Source organism: Squalius cephalus (assembly GCF_949319135.1).
Source record: "Squalius cephalus genome assembly, chromosome: 1".
Classification (NCBI taxonomy): Eukaryota; Metazoa; Chordata; class Actinopteri; order Cypriniformes; family Leuciscidae; genus Squalius; species Squalius cephalus.
Genome location: NC_137122.1, coordinates 26,466,735 through 26,485,172, shown reverse-complemented (window position 1 = coordinate 26,485,172; position 18,438 = coordinate 26,466,735). Strand labels below are relative to the sequence as shown.

Here is an 18,438-nt window from a genome sequence, read left to right as displayed (position 1 = left end):
CCTTAAGTAAACAAAGCCCAGTTCACACAAAGAATGATAACTACAAAGATAACTATAACAATAAATATATGTTGTGTTTATTTTAGCTAATCACGCGCTGCGGTTCTGTCGTCTACTGCTTTAAAAGGTGGATCCTGATAAGATATCAATGTTTTAATCATTCCTCAGCTGGGAAAAAATCGTTCTGAAAGTGATTCCAACGATATCGTTCATCAGTGTTGTCATTGTTGTGCTATAGACTCATTCACATAGAATTAAAATGATTAATAAAACTTTATAGTTGCTGTCCTTGAACGGGCCTTGTGTAGCGAATATCACCAAGATCACCCGATGCACAAGAAAGACTACAGTAGATTATGTTAAAAGTCATATTTTATTATCATTTACACGTTTTTATATTAGGATTAAGTAATTAATGCTTTTTAATGTTTAAAATTCATTTTCAGAAGGAAGGGTTTCCGAACCCAACGCGTGACTGCAGGTCGTGGATCTCCTGTAGAAGTGGCTCTTTTTGTAAATTCATCTGTCAAACCAAACATAAAAGAGGGCAAAAATTCAACATATTTCAATACCAAAGACTTTAATATTCACAAACACATCAACATTAGACAATACAAACCTTCATGGCGTATTTGTACGACTGCTCTGCCTCTAGTTTTCGGCCAGTCTGGAAAGACAAAGCAACTAAAGTCAAAGATTACATGCATCTTCTGTTGCTTTGCTCTCTGTTTCCTATAATTTCACATGAGGGAATGAATGACTGAAAGAAAGCAGTCCCTCACCTGTAAACAGACCAGACACAGGTAAGCCCACACCTCTGGATTCCTGTTATTCAGTGTGTTGGCTTCAGTCAGCGCCTCTTCAGCCTCACTCAGCTCCTCCAGCTGAAGATACAGCAAAACACACTCTACTTCATGCCTTCTATCATCTGATTGATACTTTATACTTGTATAGAAAGGGAAAGCCTTTTATTAGTGTAATTGTGAAAACATCCACCTTCAGGTTGAGGTTTATGTGTCTTTTGCTGAGACATCTTTACTGATTTTGATAAAGTAAACCTAAGAATAACTGTTATATTGTTAGTAATATTTCAAGATGAACATTTACTGGAGTGAAGCAACTTAGGTGTACTTGATTATCCATACATCATTTGTAGAAAAATCATGTTTAATTACGATATATAATTATTAATTAATATTAATATATAATTAATATATATATAAATATAAATATATATATATATATATATATAGTTTTTTTTTAATGGAACAGTTTATATATAATCTCGTCTAATTGTCTCATATTTTTTTCCACCACCATGTTTCTTTAGGGGCTTCTTAGGAATTTCTATTAAGAAAGTGACCAATGTTGACTTCATGTTGTTTGAACATTACAGTGACATGATCTGTGATTAGATAATGTCAAAATCCTCAACCAATCACAAACCTTCCTTCAATTGTGGCTCCAGCGAAGCTCTTCTGCTTACACTGGCATGCTCTGACGGATTTTCTAAATGCCTTATGGGTATATACTCACTCTATAGCAGGCGATTCCCAGCCTGAGCCAAGTGAGGCATGACGGAGAGCGTTTGCAGATGCGCAGGAACACAGCTTTGGCCTTTTCATTCTAAAGAGGGAATGAAACACACATGATAAGTAAAAAATAACTCATAAAGAAGATTGAAGGATTAATAGGAACTCACTTCTCCTTCCTGCAGGTAGATGGAGCCCAGACGGAGGGATACGGAGTGTGTGTCTGAAGCATCCAGCACAGAGTCCAGCGTCCGCTCATAGCAGCTCTGAGCCTGAGCGTAATCGCCCCTCGCGTGATGCAAGTGACCCCACAGGGCCCATGTTTCTGGGTTCTGCCGGGATCAAATACCAAGAGAAAGCGATGAATCCCAGGTGCATCTAAAAACCTAGTGATGGGGGCTTTCAAAACACCAATCATTTGTTTTGAAGTAGTGATTTGGAGCGTGTATCAAATGCGGTGTTGAAATGCTATGTCGTAATTACTGTAATGTGCAACATGTGACGTTCACTATCACACTAACAACGCCTAAATGAATCTTCAGCCGTCAGGTGGTACAAGTAGGAGGTTTTCTCAGCTTACAAGTTGTAATTACGAGCTCTACGAGGAAGCTTGTAAAAAGCGTTCACAGGTTGAAATCTTGTAATTATGCCAATTACAACATGAACGCACCTAAACTGCCAAAGTCACATGATTTCAGAAAACGAGGCTTCGTGTCGTGTTGACAGTTTCAAAACAAAAAGTTTAATAAATTTGTAAACGTTTTTAATGACACGTTTGTACAGTATAATAAAAAAGAAGAGTCAATATTCTCTTATTGGACTGAATAACCAAAAAAAAAAGCTCTCCATGAAAACATAATAAAATAACATATTATACAGACACTTCATATTTAGTGGTATTAGATGATTTGTCAATTGTTAGAATACAGTTTTCAATGAAACCACCACTTCGATCAATCACTTCCAATCACCATTTTGACCAGCAGGGGTCACCAGCGCGTGCTGTTTCAAGCGCTTCCAAACAGTGAATCGTTTTTGAACAATTGGTTCATTTGATTCAAAGTTTCTAGAGGCTACATTTCTCCCATCACTATCAGTCCCCAGTACAGGGAATGATTTGTGCAGACCTGGATATTGTGGATCAGCGCCTCCTTCAGGCTGGCCTCAGTGCTGTCGTGTTCTCCTCTCAGCAGATGAAGCCGGGCCAGAGCGAGATGATACGAGCTGATGGTTCCTCTGTCTGGAGACAGCAGCTCTAGAGCCAGAGTCCGCTGGGACATCTGGACGGACACAATTCAGCATTAACTATTAACATACACATTCAAATGTGCTTCGTTCTTGCTGTTTGCTGTACTATGTAGAAATTCAAAACTCAAAGCTCATCTTCTGTCCACATTTTGAATCTAAACTGCAAAAAATGGATAATTCAGAAAAAAGTCACTCATCATTAGCATACGACCGCTCACATCCTGCAACTCTGTCCTGATGAGACAACGTGAGGTTAATCGATCATAACGTACAGGGTATTTATAAAACATATACACTATTGTTCAAAAGTTTGGGGTCAGTTTTGGAAGAAATTAATACTTTTATTCAGCAAGGATGCATTAAATTGATCAAAAGTGACAATAAAGACAATTATAATGTAACAAATGTTAACATGAAATGCATGAAAGTTTCTTGAAGAAAAATGAAGAAAAAAAAAGTTCTTTTAAACGTTCTATTCATCAAAGAATCCTGAAAAAAATCTTCAGCATTGATAAAAAAACATAAATCTTGAGCATTAAATCATCATATCAGAATGATTTCTGAAGGATCATGTGACACTGAAGACTGGAGTAATGATGCTGAAAATTCAGCTTTGATTACAGAAATAAACTACATTTTAAAATGTATTACAATAGAAAAAAGCTATTTTAAATGGTAGTAATATTTCACAATATTTTTGATCAAATAAATGCAGCCTTGGTGAGCATGAGACTTAAAAAAAAGACATTAAAAAACTTAAAGACAGCAGCAAAACAGCCTTTTAAGTGTAAAAAAAAAAAAAAATAGAGAAACTTTGACGAACATTATAAATGGACTTTGGAGGTAAAAAAAAGGCTCCTTTAATGTAAAAGTGAGTAATTTGAGACTGATGTGCACAGGATCTACTGACGTCACCATCCGCTGACCTGTAATGCATAGTTCTGCAGGAGAAACCACACGGTCTCCATGAAGATAGTGGTTTGGTGTTGCTCTTCCTGTTTTCTCTCCTGGCAGTTCTGTGGGATGTCTTCTTCGTGCACAGCGCCAGCGCCACCTTTAAAGCAAACGATCCCATATGAGCTATAAATGAAAGGGCATTTGTCACAGAGCAGACAGAAAAGAGGTGGTCACCTGTCTCACTCGTTTCATCTTTCTGCTCCTTCTCCTGACCAGACTGAGTCTCTGAGGTTATTTTTGCTCTAGATGTCTGGTCATTTTTCATGACTGAAATAAAATGCTTATTGGCCTCCCGAAAAGCCATTTCTGCCTGGATGAGCTTCTCCTGAGCCTGGGAGAACACACCTGACAACAATTTGACACATTTTCATCATTCCGTCAAAATTATTGTGCACACTAACTACATCATGCTGCAAAATGAACTCAAATTAATGATATGACAGAATGTTAAAAAGAAAACACTACCGTTCAAAAGCTGGGGTAGATAAGATTTTTTTAATGTTTTTTTAATGTGCATTTATTTGATCAAAAAATACAGTAAAAACAGTAATATTGTGAATTACTTTTACTATTTAAAATAGCCGTTTTCTATTTTAACATGTTAAAATGTTCAGAATTTATTCCTGTGATCAAAGCTGAATTTTCAGCATCATTACTCCAGTCTTCAGTGTCACATGATCCTTCAGAAATCATTTTAATATGATGCTCAAAAATTATTTCTGATTATTATCAATGTTGAAAACAGTTGAGCTGCTTCATATTTTTGTGGAAACTGTGATATATTTTTTCGTTGTTGAACAGAAAGTTCACAAGAACAGCCTTTTCTGGAACTATAAATCTTTTGTAACATTAAACATGTCTTTACTGTAACTTTTGATCAATTGAATGCATCCTTGCTCAATAAAAGTACTCATTTCTTCACCTTTCTAACCCCAAACTTTTGAGCAGTAGTGTATGTGCTGTTTAATTCTGTTCTCACCAAATAAAGTCCAGGCGACCACATTGTTCGGCTCCACACTAGTCGCCCTTTCAAAGAAGGTCTCTGCATCCTCATAGCGTCCATTCATGTCAGACAGGACACCGCACATGAGCAAACTGCACCAAACACCACAGAAGAAGTCAGAAAAGAGTTTTTAGAAACCTATTCTGAGTCATTTCTGTCTGTTAACCTGGGTATGTGTGTTTGCTCAATGGATAAGGCCTGTTGAAAGCACTGCTCGGCCATCAGGTGGTCAGCGGTCAGCATGTGGAACGCTCCATAATCAAACCAGTGGGACGGGTCACTGCGGTCTCGAATCAAACACTACAGAGGCAAATTCAGAGAGACATGAGTCACATCCAATGATACTGTCATATCACAAATGATTGCTAAAGCTCCGTTTGAAATGGCACACTGTCATTAGAAGGAGTTCGTTGTATATGCATGAGATACCATAATTATATGCTACATTTTTCACAAAATACGGTGCGTTCATGCTTGAAATGCCAAATTGATCTTTTCCTTGCATTATATTAACATCAAGGGGTTTCACTTGGCAGGGTTTGTTGTCAACTCATTATTCTCAATGGTTAATCTCATTCTCATTACTGTAAGACGATGTTTTTTTTAAACCAGCATAATACAGACAGTACAAAAAAGATATAGATATATAGATCCTTTCTGCAAACTCAAGGTCGCTTTACAATGAAATGACAAATAAAATGACAGTGAAACATAGAGAACACATATAGATACAGATAACATATTACATTTTTTCTTTCTTTTGATTTGTGGGTGAAATATGACCGGACATGTTGTTTCCTGATTAGGAATAAAACCATTATGTAGTTTACACTGCATCCTAAACATTCAGTATACAGTATATACTGTAATAATGGTTTATCATTTTATTGTGTGTTCTGCACTCAGATTTCAGATTTGCAATGCATTCGTACATAAATGCTTCCAAAGCCTACCCTGGTAATCCAGAGAATCCTCTGGTGTCGAGTAATGATACTCATTAAATATGCCCCTCGATCTGAGCTGCACCAATCACATTGGGTTATCTGATATAGGCGGGCCAGAGGCGAGCTAAACAGAGGACGACAGCTCTGTGACGTCGAAGTCATTAGTAAACATTGCAAGATGGCTATGGATGAACACCAGTTGTTTGAAACGGCTTTGGCCGCCACAATGAACGAGTTAGACTTGGCTTTTTATCTAAAACAGGAACAGAAGACGGCGCTCGAATCGTTCCTTTGCAAGAAGGGTGTTTTTGCTGTTTTGAGTCTCTACCAGTTAGCTCCCCTGGTAAGCCTATGGGGTTTATTGTTGTGATTGGTCGTAGTGTTATCCAATTGAGTGCAGTGAGATTTTCAAATGCACGCTTGATGCCGCCTCTCGAGCTGGACGATTTTCATTAGTCGACGCCAGACCATTCATCTTTTAGATTTAGGTCTGGATTTCCAGGCTATCCAAAGCCCATTTGATCTTTCAAAACTGTAAGATTTTTAGTATTATGACACCATTATTATCACCAGCAACTAAAAAAGCTGTATTATTCATGCCAGGCCAGTAGTTGGCGATGTCACTTTGTAAAGAAACACTACGCACCCATAGTCTGAATACGTAATGCACATTCGCACGATGTCACTGTTTTCACAAATTAACATTTTGGTAGTTTACATGGAGATGATAACGGTAGCCTATAGTTTTTAAAAAACGTGCACTTTGAAACCTGTTTTCAAAAGTTAGCATTTTCAGGCCCCCAAAACGCTGTTGTCGTGTAAATGAACGGCCAAAACGCAGTTTTCCGTTTTTCCGTTGAAAACGTTGTCGTGTAAACGGCTCCTAAAAGTCAATGAAAACAAAACATAAACCTGACAATAATAGTATTTCAATGAAACTAAAATAATACTGCTTTACACTATAATATAAACTACTGTAAAAAAAAAAACACCCTGTGTATTATGATAGTATTATGATGATCGAGACAGTCGAGTATGTTATTTTGAAGCATCAAAAGTGCAGTAATGCTTTACCTCCTGATAGTACTGTGCCGCCAGCTGGTAGTCCGTGTTGAGTTCAGCCTCTTTGGCGAAGTGTTTGAGTTGAGCGCAGCTCAGCAGAGGCTCATGATGCGTGTCCTGAGAGTCCACTGAGAGGCTCTGATTCAATGGAGCGCATGAAAACACAACTGATAATACAGACCCTAAAGCACCAGTGTTCAATGTTCAGATCAGTAACTCTCAGCACGAGTGATGCTTCCCTTGACAGATCACACAAATGTATATTTTGAGGTGTCACCTTATTGAGAGCAGCATGCATCTCGTCCACCAGGAACACGTAGAGCTGACTGAGGAACGCTTGGAGCTGTTCAGGGTCTGAGAAGGCCTCTGTCCTCAACATCTTCTCTCTTACGATCCGGACCACAGAGTACTGACACATACAACAAACACCGGGAGCTCATTAACATATATGCTAATCAGTCTGCCCTGATAAACAACAGTATAAATCATAAAAAGGTTGTTTACATGTCGAAGTCCCAAACACTCATGTGTTGTTATTTTTAATTTAAACTAAATCTATTAGAAATTATTTTCGTTAATTGAAGTAAAATTAAAAAAAAAAAAAGAAAATTTTAAATGTTGCCTTGAGGTAAAAATAAATTAAAGCTAAACAGAATTATTTAAAACATGAATGAGCATTACAAAAGCACATCAAGAATTACTCATATTAAACTAAATTAATTAAATGTTTTTACAGTACAACGGTACTAAAACTAAACCTATTTAAAATAGTTTTCATTAACTGAAAATAAAGGTGATTTAAATATAGATATAAAAACTTAAAATGAAAATTAGAAATGCCACCTTGGCAGCTAGTGACTGAAATAAAGTAAATGTAAGTACTAAAAAAACTTAAACCGAAATACCTACTATTACTATGGCCAAAATGAAATTAAAGCGAAATAGAAATTTGTTTAAATGTATTTTAATTTTAATTATAAATTAAAAAACGTATATACAAATGATGAAAGCACATAAAAAAATTTATAAAATGAAATGAAATTAATTAAAACTGAAAATATAAAAATAAAAGCTATAATATATATATATGTATAAATTGAGTAAATTAAAAATGACACATTTAACATGATTCAAATTCACCTTCATCTGTTCCTTGAAGGCAAAGTATTTCCCAGAGCAGTTGAGTTCTCCGAGCAGCTGGGTTTTGCGCTGTTCCTGCAGGACGGGGTCCAGAGGTTTCCCTCCAGGCACAAACGCGCTCCCGAACAGCTGCTGGTACTGATCCAACACCTGGGCGGCCACACTCGCTATCTGAGACTGGTATTCCTGTACTGCCTGATAAATTCATGCACATTTATTATTAATCATTATTTATTAGCTATTTGGATGACTCTCATGAAAAATTGGTCATACTTCACACCCAAAATCTTAATAAAAATTATATTTACGTCAGTATGAGCGAGCCACTGATTCATTCATTCAACAGATTTGTTCAAAAGCACAGGAACAGGCACTGAATCTAATGATTCACTCAAACACGCTGGTTCATTCAGGAAGAAAACAGGTGTGTTTGACATGAAGCGGCGCTGCACAGACTGATCAGTGTATGACATTAAAGAGAGAGCTGACGGCTCCGTCGCAGTACCTTGATGACATACACTGATCGGTCTATGCCACGTCAAGTCAAACACACCTAAAAATAACTGTCTGAATGAGCGAGTCATTGAATCACTCAACCGATTCGTTCAAATACCTATTCGCTGATTTATTCTTACATATTCAGAACAGCAGCACGACCGCAAGTGCTTTATTGTTTAATAATGCAACTCATACATTTGAATGCAGGGGACAATGTGCTTGATTGTCATGAAAATATTGTTACAGTGAAAAATATTTATTTCTGAAATATGACCCAGGCATTTCATAGCAAGTTTCAGCCATTCTCTTTTGCCATGATAGTGTAAACTGTTATAGACAAATGATTTCCCATAGATCTGACTGTGAGAGGAAAATGTCTGACAGAAATAGTGAGAAAACAGGAAAAAATGTTGGTTTTTACTCTTTCTGCTCCTGCTGGCCGTCGAGGCAGAGGAGGTCTGGGAGGAACCAACTCCTTCACACTGTATCAGACAGAATCAATTAATCTGAAGCACTCTCTAAACACACTTTGAAGACAAAACAAGGCTTTGAATTTGAAAGAAGCTCTTTCCTATTACCGTCTGGCCAGCTCCTCCGGTGGTCTCTTGGGAACCAGCGGCTTTTCCACAGCAATTTCAATAATGATGTACGATCTTGAATCGGTATACATCTGAGACAATAAAAAAAGGGAAGATCACACTTTACCAAGACTGTATATTTCATATTTGACTGCTTCATTTTGATGCATACGTGACGGATGAACTGACCTGTCCCTCCGTGTTCACCGGTGGCTCCAGTCCAGTCAAACTTTCAGACTGAGCGGATTTTCCCTGGGAATCTGGCTATAGATAGAGGAAATCATTATTCTTTCCTAAGTAGTCCCACTATCTAAACTTATTTGAAAAGTGTTAAAATAAACATTAAACGGCATTCAAAAACTATTTCACTTGCGCAATGTGATGTACACTTCTGTTCAAAAGACTGGGGTCAGCATTTTTTATTTTTATTTATTTAATTTTACACTTTTTTATTTTTTAATGAAATGAATACGTTTATCCAGCAAGGAATGCTGATTATCAATCATAAATTGATCGCAAGTGACAGTTAAGACATTTATAATATTACAAAAGATTTCTATTTAAAATAAATGTTGTAAAAAATTTGTCAAAGAATCCTGAACAAAAAAATTTATGTGTGTATCACAAAAATATTAAGCATCACAACTGTTTTCAACATTATTAATAATACAAAGTATTTCTTGAGCATTAAATCATCATATCAGAATGATTTCTGAAGGATCATGTGACACTGAAGACTGGAGTGATGATGCTGAAAATTCAGCTTTGATCACAGAAATAAATTACATTTTAAAATATATTAAAATATAAAACAAAAAATGTAATATTTCAAAATATTACTGATTTTACTGTATTTTTGATCAAATAAATGCAGCCTTGGTGAGCAGAAGAGACTTTCCAAAATATAAAAAAAAATCTTACCAACCCATTAGTGTAATTCATAGTGACTGTGGATATTCAGTGAGGTGAAAAAATAGAAGGGCGGAGCAATTGAGATTTATTTAATATCTGAATTGTTTATCTCAATATCTCAACAGAGATTCTCAAATCTCATTTCTCATTAGAAAAAAAACTACAGTAATCTCAGCGTCTCAAACCATGCTCAGATTTGCCAAGCTAGCAAAGTCAATCAAAAGTCAGAGATCTCAATACAAACTCAAGCATTTCCCATCAAATTCTCTCAAGATCAAACAACATATTCATTTAATAACTCTAAAGTCATTCCGTTTTTGTCTCACTTGTTTCTCCATCGACATTTTAATAGTTGGTAGTTAAACGAAACTCATCAGAGATCTGGATTAAGCATCACTGAGCCGTGAAAGACATTATTTGTGTATCGCGCAGCTGCGGCGTCAGATGCTCGGTTGGTGTGTGTTCCTCGCCTCTCTCCGTCTGCTGAAGAGCCACGGGGCGTCAGAGAGGGGTAGATGAGCAAAGGAGATGATTCACCACAATCTGCTGCTATTACAGCTAATAGGTTTGGGAAGCGTGCCTCGGCCACAGATCCGGATTTAATTAGGGGGGGTATCAAAAACGAGCCCCAATGCCGTACGGAGAGGGGAAGAGATGGCATCTGCTCCAAACGACTCTATGACGTCTCGTTTGGGTGAAACGTATGCTTTGTGTGCGTGACATTTGAAAGCAGCTGTGACTTTGAGGAACTTTGTACTGCTCTGAAGTCCATTTTCATAGCTCATTAGTGACTTAATGTTGTGTTCTGTCAAGTATCATCGTTGTCTCAGATGTTTCTCCTACAATTTCTCAGGAGAAATCAAAATAAACTCAAACAGTTGTCAACCAGAAAGAGTATTGAGCTATAAATGAATGTGGATAGCAGCTTAGGCTATTTAATTATGGAGAATTTGATGAGAAACATTTGAGCTCGGATTGAAATCTCTGACTTTTCATTGAGATTTTTTGGTATCTGAGCAGACTTTTGTTTGAGGCAGAGGAATTTCAAACACCTAAAGGAGAATGTATTGATATACTAATAAGATCGGATTTTTTTTCTATACCTTTTTGGGAACCTCTTTGTTTCCTCTCTGGTTGTCTAAGGTTTTACTCTGAAACGCCTTTAAGGATTCGACGGAGGAACTGTTTCGAGTTCGGCCCGGTGCCGGCGGTGCTCTGTTGAGCTCCTTCAGAACGCTGTAGGTCCTCTGAGTCTGGAACAGCACATAAAACAAGATTCACTGTCAAAGAATCAATCTTAAATTAATATGCACTTCGTATTTTTTATATGTTTCGCTAGCTGATTCAAAAGTGGTCATGGACTTTATAATAGCATCTGTTGATTTGGACACAGCATCACAAGCTTTTAAAAGTATTGGTCAAAAGTACAGTTAACGTTTGTGTGTAAAACTTATATGAATCTAAAACTAGTTTAATGCAACTTTAAGCACCATCCCTGACTTAAAATGATACAGGAGATATCAGCTTCTTCACTGCAAAACATGATTTTCTTACTCAGTATTTTTATCTTGTTTTCCATTACAAACATCTAAACATTTTTAAATCAAAATGTATTTACATAATAAGCTAAATTACTTAAGATATTAAAGTCCCCCTTTGGTGAAAATCAAGGTTTTAACATTGTTTATACGTCTATGTGATGTTTTTAATATGCTTTAAGACAAACCATATGTAAATTCATAAATCAACAGCATTGCGGAGTATTTTCTGCAGTGAACCAAAGACAGTCTCAAAAGCACGGTTTGAAATCGCTGGTGTTTCTGATGTCACAAACTACCTTGTAACCAATCAGATCAACGTGTGATCGCCAACGAGTGGCTCTCTGAGCTGGAGTGAGTGAGTGGAGGCGGGGCTCATTTGCATATTCATAGAACTGTGTACTAAATGAGGCAAGGGTGAGATTTTTTCAAAGAATAAAAGCTTAAATATGTCATTTTGGTGATCAAAGATGAGTTTTAAGGGATAAAATGATTGACTACAGGGGGGCTTTAAGTTTTGTTTTTTGAGAAACTTAAAACAAATGAGAGAAAAAAAAACGAATTTTCAAAGTCATTTAGCTTTAAGTCATATTTTTGCTTTCCAGTTGTGTCAGACTATGTCATTTCTGCATGATTGATTTCATGTGCATATGACTTATATTCACTCGCCTTATTCAGTAGATCAGACTCATAAAACGGGTAGACTCTGTACACCCCGTGTATTCGCCGTACTCCAGGGTACAACAACGGCACCAGATCCACGTAAACCACTCCATGAAATGATACGTGTGTCTCTTCCTCCCCCTACAGCACACACAGGCAAAATTGTTTTTATCAATAAGTTATTTCTGTCTTGTTTTGGGTTTTGAGGGCCATCTGGAGATGTTAAAGTTCAGGACGTTTCTCACCAGCTTGTCTCTGGCTGTTCTCCCACCTTTGGTTGGAACCATCTGATTGGCTTTCATGATCTCAACAGGCCACAGTCTGCATTCTGCAATCCTGCGGGACAGACTAAAAAAAGCAGAAGCCATTGGAGAATGTGACAAATAATGGGAAAATAAATTCGAGTGCATTGATTAAAAGAGGTGTTTACTCACCAGGCCACGCCTCCTGCATCGATAAAGCAACGACGTGCCGTATCCCAGCTCACCCTATTCTCGTTACACTCCGCCTTCTCTCTGAAATCCTTGTCCTACAACCCACACACAAATCAATGTGGTGACATGCTCCATATTCCTTTCACATCCATCACTGTCCATTAATGGCTCAGATCACCTCTATCTCGGTAAGGTCTCCGTGATCCGTGTCTGTGGGTTCTGAGTCAATATAAAGGCCCTGAATGACCTCGGCTCCTGGTGTGAGAAGAGGCCCCAAGGGCCATTTTTTGGGTCTTGGCACTGGCTCCTGCGCACCGCCCATTTTTAAGATGCCATTGGAGAACAACAACACTTGCTCTTTCTGAAAAACAATTGACAATGTCAGACTTTTTATTTGTAGGTGAATTTATTTGTAGGTGAATCAACTAATTAGATTAACTACATCCCAGCTTATATATACACAGTGTATATACAGGACCTTGAGTCTGGAAATAAAGTTGAATTGAATTGAATAAAATTTGTATTTCATACATTCATTTCAAAATCCTGTCATCCAGCCATCTCCTCCCTTCCTCTTTTATCCTCATCCTTTTCACCAAAAATGTGTTTTAGGCAGACAGATCAATAAAGTACAAAAAACATTAAAAAATGTATGATGTTGGAAAATAACAATGTCTTTTCTGTTAACCAAATGCTATTTAATCTTCGCTTTTGCTTCAATGCAACTGAACAAGTGCGCCGTTATTAGTTGCGTAGTGACGGGCATGTTCAAGTAAGCCAAATATGCGCAGATTATGCGCAATACGCTGTATTTAATGTATCATAATGACTAATGAGTTGAGTATTTGCACTAAATCTGTGCAGATTTGGCTTACACAAAACTTCCCCAGCAAAGTGAGTAAACACAATAAGCAACACGCCAAATTGGCTAGTGATTTGACAGCGTTACCCGCCACAGTTGATGTTACCAGTTGAGAATACCAGAGGCTTAAAGTGTCTTGCTTCTTGGATGCTTTGGAGAATCAAGTACTGATGAATCACTTGAAATGCCAAACAAACACAAACACTTGTTTCTCACCGTGGCTGAGGAGGGAATCTGCAGGGCAGCTACATAGCTGGATGGAGGAGTGGAGGCCAGATTCCAGACCTCAGGAACCGAATACATCGTCTCAACGGTGACCATCAGCACATTAGAGCCAGAGCGCTGGTCATCGGAGAGCAACGGCTCCGGAACGCTCACTGTCACATCTAGTGTGGACTGTACATGCAAACACACACGAAATATAAAAACATGTATTTAGAAACATACTAAAATGACTAGTTAGTTAGTAATTAGTGGTGTAAAAATGACTTTCTTACTTTTACGCCGTCCTCATGCACAGCAACATCATGAAGAAGCACAGTGGATGAGAAGCTGCACTGACCTAGAATAAAAACAGCACCGCCTCAAATCTCAAGAATATGGGAATCCATGAAAAGTGGCATAAAATGTGACAAGTTTGAATAAAATGAACTGGTTCAACCTCGTAGCAGTGGCAGAAGGTCCACAACGGCTTGTCCTAGTGCAGTGGTTTTCTCCTCTTTTTGTTTTTTCTCTTTTGGTAAGGTCTCGAGCACCGTTACTGAGGGCACACATACATTTCTGCTTACATTTAACCATGACTGATTTAACTCATGAAATTTAGTCTAAATAGGTTTAAATGCCGACGCTGACAGTCACCACAGATTACAGTCATCACTTCTCAGACATGCCAAGACTCGATAAACACCGTTTTAACATGACCAATGGATGCCGACAGGCAGTGTTGTGGGTAACGCATTACAAGTAACGAGAGTTATGTAATCAGATTACTTTTTTTCAAGTAAGTAGTAAAGTAATGCATTACTTATATATTTAAAACAAAATCTCCTCTCCTGTTCCCATGTTGAGAGAGGCAGAGGCGTTGTGTGTGAACATGAATATTGTAGTTTTAGACTAAATGTGAGCAGGCATTTCCTCATTTTGCACAAAAACAGATTCAGTATTCCTCAAAATGAATAACAACAGTGAAATGCACACTCAGAATATTAAACAAACCTGCAATAATAAAATTATGTTATGTTAAATATGTTGAATAACACAAATATACTTTATGCATTTAATCTCACTTTATTAACCAGTGTCTTTGCTGCTGAACTTCAATGATCCAATTCAACCATAACAATGAGCAAAAAGATAAACATCACATTTTTGTTTCCTTTTTTTACTTTTATTGGTGAAATATGAGTGTTGAACTTTCTTCTCCTATCTTAATTCTACTAAGATTCAGAGTGGCAGCACAGCTGAAAGGTTTGTTTGAGCGGCGCCCTCTACTGGACAGGAGTGAATTTGCATTTCCATCAGCCTGAGGTTTTTTCATTTCACTTTCGGTGTGAAAGATCCTTTACGTTTGCCATTTGTTTTTGTAAAATAAACAAGCAAGCCCAGCACAGATTAGAAAAAGTAATGCAAATGTAACGTAACGCATTACTTTCCACAAAAATTAACTTAGTAATGCAAATAGTTACTTTTTAGGGAGGAATGCAATATCATAATGCATTCCTTTTAAAAGTAACTTTTCCCAACACTGCCGAAAGTAACGAAGTGATCTGACAAAACCCGATGAAGTACCTGTCTGTCGTGTGAATTTAAAATAATATTTTAAATAATAAAATAAAATAATGTTTTACTGACATTTGGCATTATCAGGACCCACAAATATCCCCCCATTGCATTATTATACATTACATTCAACATTATATATAGTAGTTTAATGTAGTACTGACACTAAAACTCTGAAAATTAGATTTTTTTCTCACGCAGAAATTTTTATTTTGGGTGAACTACACACAATACATATTGTCACTATCCAGGATACATATTGATTCATTTTTGTATTGCGATATATTGTGACACGATATATTGTTACACCCCTAATATATACAGTATGGATGGATGGATGGAATTATATAGGCTACATTTTTCTAGCTAGATTTGAATTGCGGTAAATCATATTGTAACTTATTTTATTTTTGTCCTGTTTTCCATTACAAATATCTAAAAATTCTTAAATCAATATATATTTACTCAAGATATTTTCTGCAACAACAACATTAAAATTAAGTTAGTTTATGCTTAAAATACCAAAAGTACCAAAACTGACGACAGGCTGCCAGCAGCAGTGCCGTATAGGGAATAAGGCACATAAAATATACTTTTGACACGATTACCCCAATGGCAGATATTTATTCTTGTTTTAAGCATAAACTCACTTAAATTTTTAACTCGCTTTTAAATTATTATTAATTTTTTTTAATAAAACGAGACTTAATATCTTGAGTAATTTTGCTTCTCAAGTAAATGTATCTTGATTCAAGAATACCTAGATATTTATTGGAAAACAAGACAAAAATATTGAGTAGGAAAATATTTTTTTTGCAGTGTGGTGGTGGGGTTTCGAGAAACATAATCAGCACCTGATCAAAAAAAAGCTAAAAGAGCAAAAACTACAAACAAATCATTGTGTGAATGTTCAATACTCACGTATGACAGGTTTATGTGCCACGTCATCCAGTGTATGTGCTACTTCTGAACATTCAAAACTACAGGTGAAGTTGTACACCACATCTTTGTCTACAGCAATGTCCAGTTTTTGTGAGTGTCCCAGCACAGATCCATTGAACTCCATCCGAACAAAACTGAGACATGAATCAGTCCTACTGCCTCTCTGAAATAATCACAAATGAACATGCTTATTACAGTAAACCTTATAACAACCTCTCACAAAGAATTGATCACAGTAGTGCCAAAATACCACACTACTGCTATGTTTACTACTGTAAAATCATTATAGATCAATATGGGATCTCATTAAAACAGTGCAAGAGGCTCCCAGAATATCTCTGTATTTTTGTTTATTTAGGCTATTTATTCGATTTTTTCCTCCCAAGTCAGTGGTGGCTAGTGCTATGTTTTTTTATCATTATATTTAAAGGTATAGTGGAGGATTTTTTACTTCCGGGTGGATCACCTATACTATTGGTCCTCCTAATTGTCAATCATTCTGGTGAATCAATCAAACTTATTCAAAAAGTGGAGAGGGCTGGTCTTATCTAAAATTCGGAAAGATCCTCCACTATGCCTTTAATTTCCACCGTTTTATTGTTGCAACAGTGGTGACGTTAGGGGAGACCGGGGCTAGTTGTCACACTATTTACTGCAGTGAATATTTCTCAGTGTAGGTTTATTTGAAAGTCAGTTTCTTCTCTAATGTAAGACAGTTTGAACTAACGTTAGGTGTTTAAACCATATAACGTTAGCAAGAGAGAACAATAATTTAAGACCCTACAGCAGGGGTCACCAAACTAAGGCCCGCGGGCCGACTCAGGCCCGCCACCCCCCTTTGACTGGCCCCCCAGCCCCTCTGCCCCCCACTACTTGAACCGGCCCTATGAGGCAATCCCCAAAAGTCGTTATGGACGGTACGTCATGGTACGGGCGTCACAGTTTGGTGCATACATTTACACGGAGAATACACGGTATAAAAATAAATAAAACTTGCGTGCAATTTAATTAATGTAATGCGAAACTACTGTTAGATACGCGGATTCTTAGGGACACCTAATCTGTAGCTCCGCCTTAGCTCTGAAGCAGGCTGCGGTGTAAAGATTGCAATGCTGGAATATGTTGAGAGAGAGGTGTGGGCGCGATCGAAAAGTCGTAAAGTGTTTACTTATATTTGTGTGTGTGTGTGTGTGTGTGTGTGTGTGTGTGTGTGTGTGTGTGTGGCGCGGCCGCGATCGAACAGTGGAAACATAAAAACATACTCCGTCATTTAGTTTACGCAGGACATCATTCAAAATGTTTAAGTTACTGTTAATTACATTTTTAAGGAAAACAAATATATTAATCTGAAATGTAGCAGATTAATTTTCAATTAATTCAGGTACAATTACCAAACATATCAAGGTATTTTTATTAATTGAATTAATGAACTAATTATATAAAACTATTGTCAGTGCACTACAAATAAACTGGTTATATGCCTTTACTTTATTAATAAAACTTATTTTAAAAAAAAATACAAGGCTTAAGACATTTATTTTTCTTTTGGTGGTCCAGCCTGAGACATGCACAAGCCTTCTGCATTTTTGTTTTGCTTTTCCCTTCATTGTACCCAACCGTGATGTCTGAACCGAGGTATGAACCGAACCGTGACTTCTGTGTACCGTTCCACCCCTAAAGAGAGTGCAGAGTTTTCAAAGAACAGTGGACCAACGATTATTTGTGAAGAATAACTTTAAATAAAACAAAGTGTGAAGACTCGATTACAACTTTTGCAAACCACTAGTAAAGATAAACAAATATGTGCCAGGAATCAAGTGTTGATATAGTAGTGTGGATATAGTAGTGGGGATGGCTGTGCCTAGTAATCTCTACTAGCCTACACAATGAGGCCTGCTGGTGGTCATTTTGGTCTGGGTCATACAATTCTATGTTATATAGCTGACCCGGCCCCGGCCCCCCATCACAGTCAGGAACGATAATGTGGCCCCCAGAGAAAAAAGTTTGGTGACCCCTGCCCTACAGTAAGTGAGATATAGCCGTTCCTCGTGTGACAACTAACCCCGGTTAAGATTTCCACGGTTTTGCACAGTTATTTTAAGGCTTTTATTTAAGTGACTGTAACACGATTTTAGTGACTTACCAAATTATTTCCAGAGAGAACAGTGATCTGCACTGGAACGGCTCTCGCAAACTCTCTGTGATTCTCCATGTTGACAAACTAAACGAGTTTCTCTCTCCTCAACACGACTGTTGCTCAGCGCTCACTTGTTTCCACAGCAACGACGCTTCGTGTCAGTCTCGCGATATTTGAGACGAGCGGGCGCTTGTGAGAAGTCGCGCAGC

General features: G+C 37.4%; 1 protein-coding gene across 1 annotated transcript; it reads right to left on the bottom strand.

Moving 5' to 3' along the window:
- Positions 1–442: 442 nt before the first annotated feature.
- Positions 443–18,379, bottom strand: cfap70 (cilia and flagella associated protein 70; the record flags this gene model as incomplete). Its single annotated transcript, XM_079879946.1, has 26 exons — positions 18,236–18,379; positions 16,072–16,255; positions 14,033–14,131; positions 13,869–13,933; positions 13,588–13,767; positions 12,688–12,870; positions 12,510–12,604; positions 12,321–12,423; positions 12,082–12,216; positions 10,978–11,127; positions 9,152–9,226; positions 8,963–9,054; positions 8,806–8,866; positions 7,887–8,081; positions 7,024–7,155; positions 6,759–6,884; positions 4,907–5,040; positions 4,717–4,832; positions 3,912–4,082; positions 3,707–3,834; positions 2,660–2,812; positions 1,703–1,864; positions 1,537–1,626; positions 783–884; positions 620–667; positions 443–523 (listed from the first exon to the last, which is right to left on the bottom strand). The coding sequence occupies exons 1-26, from the start codon at positions 18,302–18,304 to the stop codon at positions 443–445; spliced, it is 3,129 nt and encodes a 1,042-aa protein (XP_079736072.1). The 5' UTR covers positions 18,305–18,379.
- Positions 18,380–18,438: the final 59 nt, after the last annotated feature.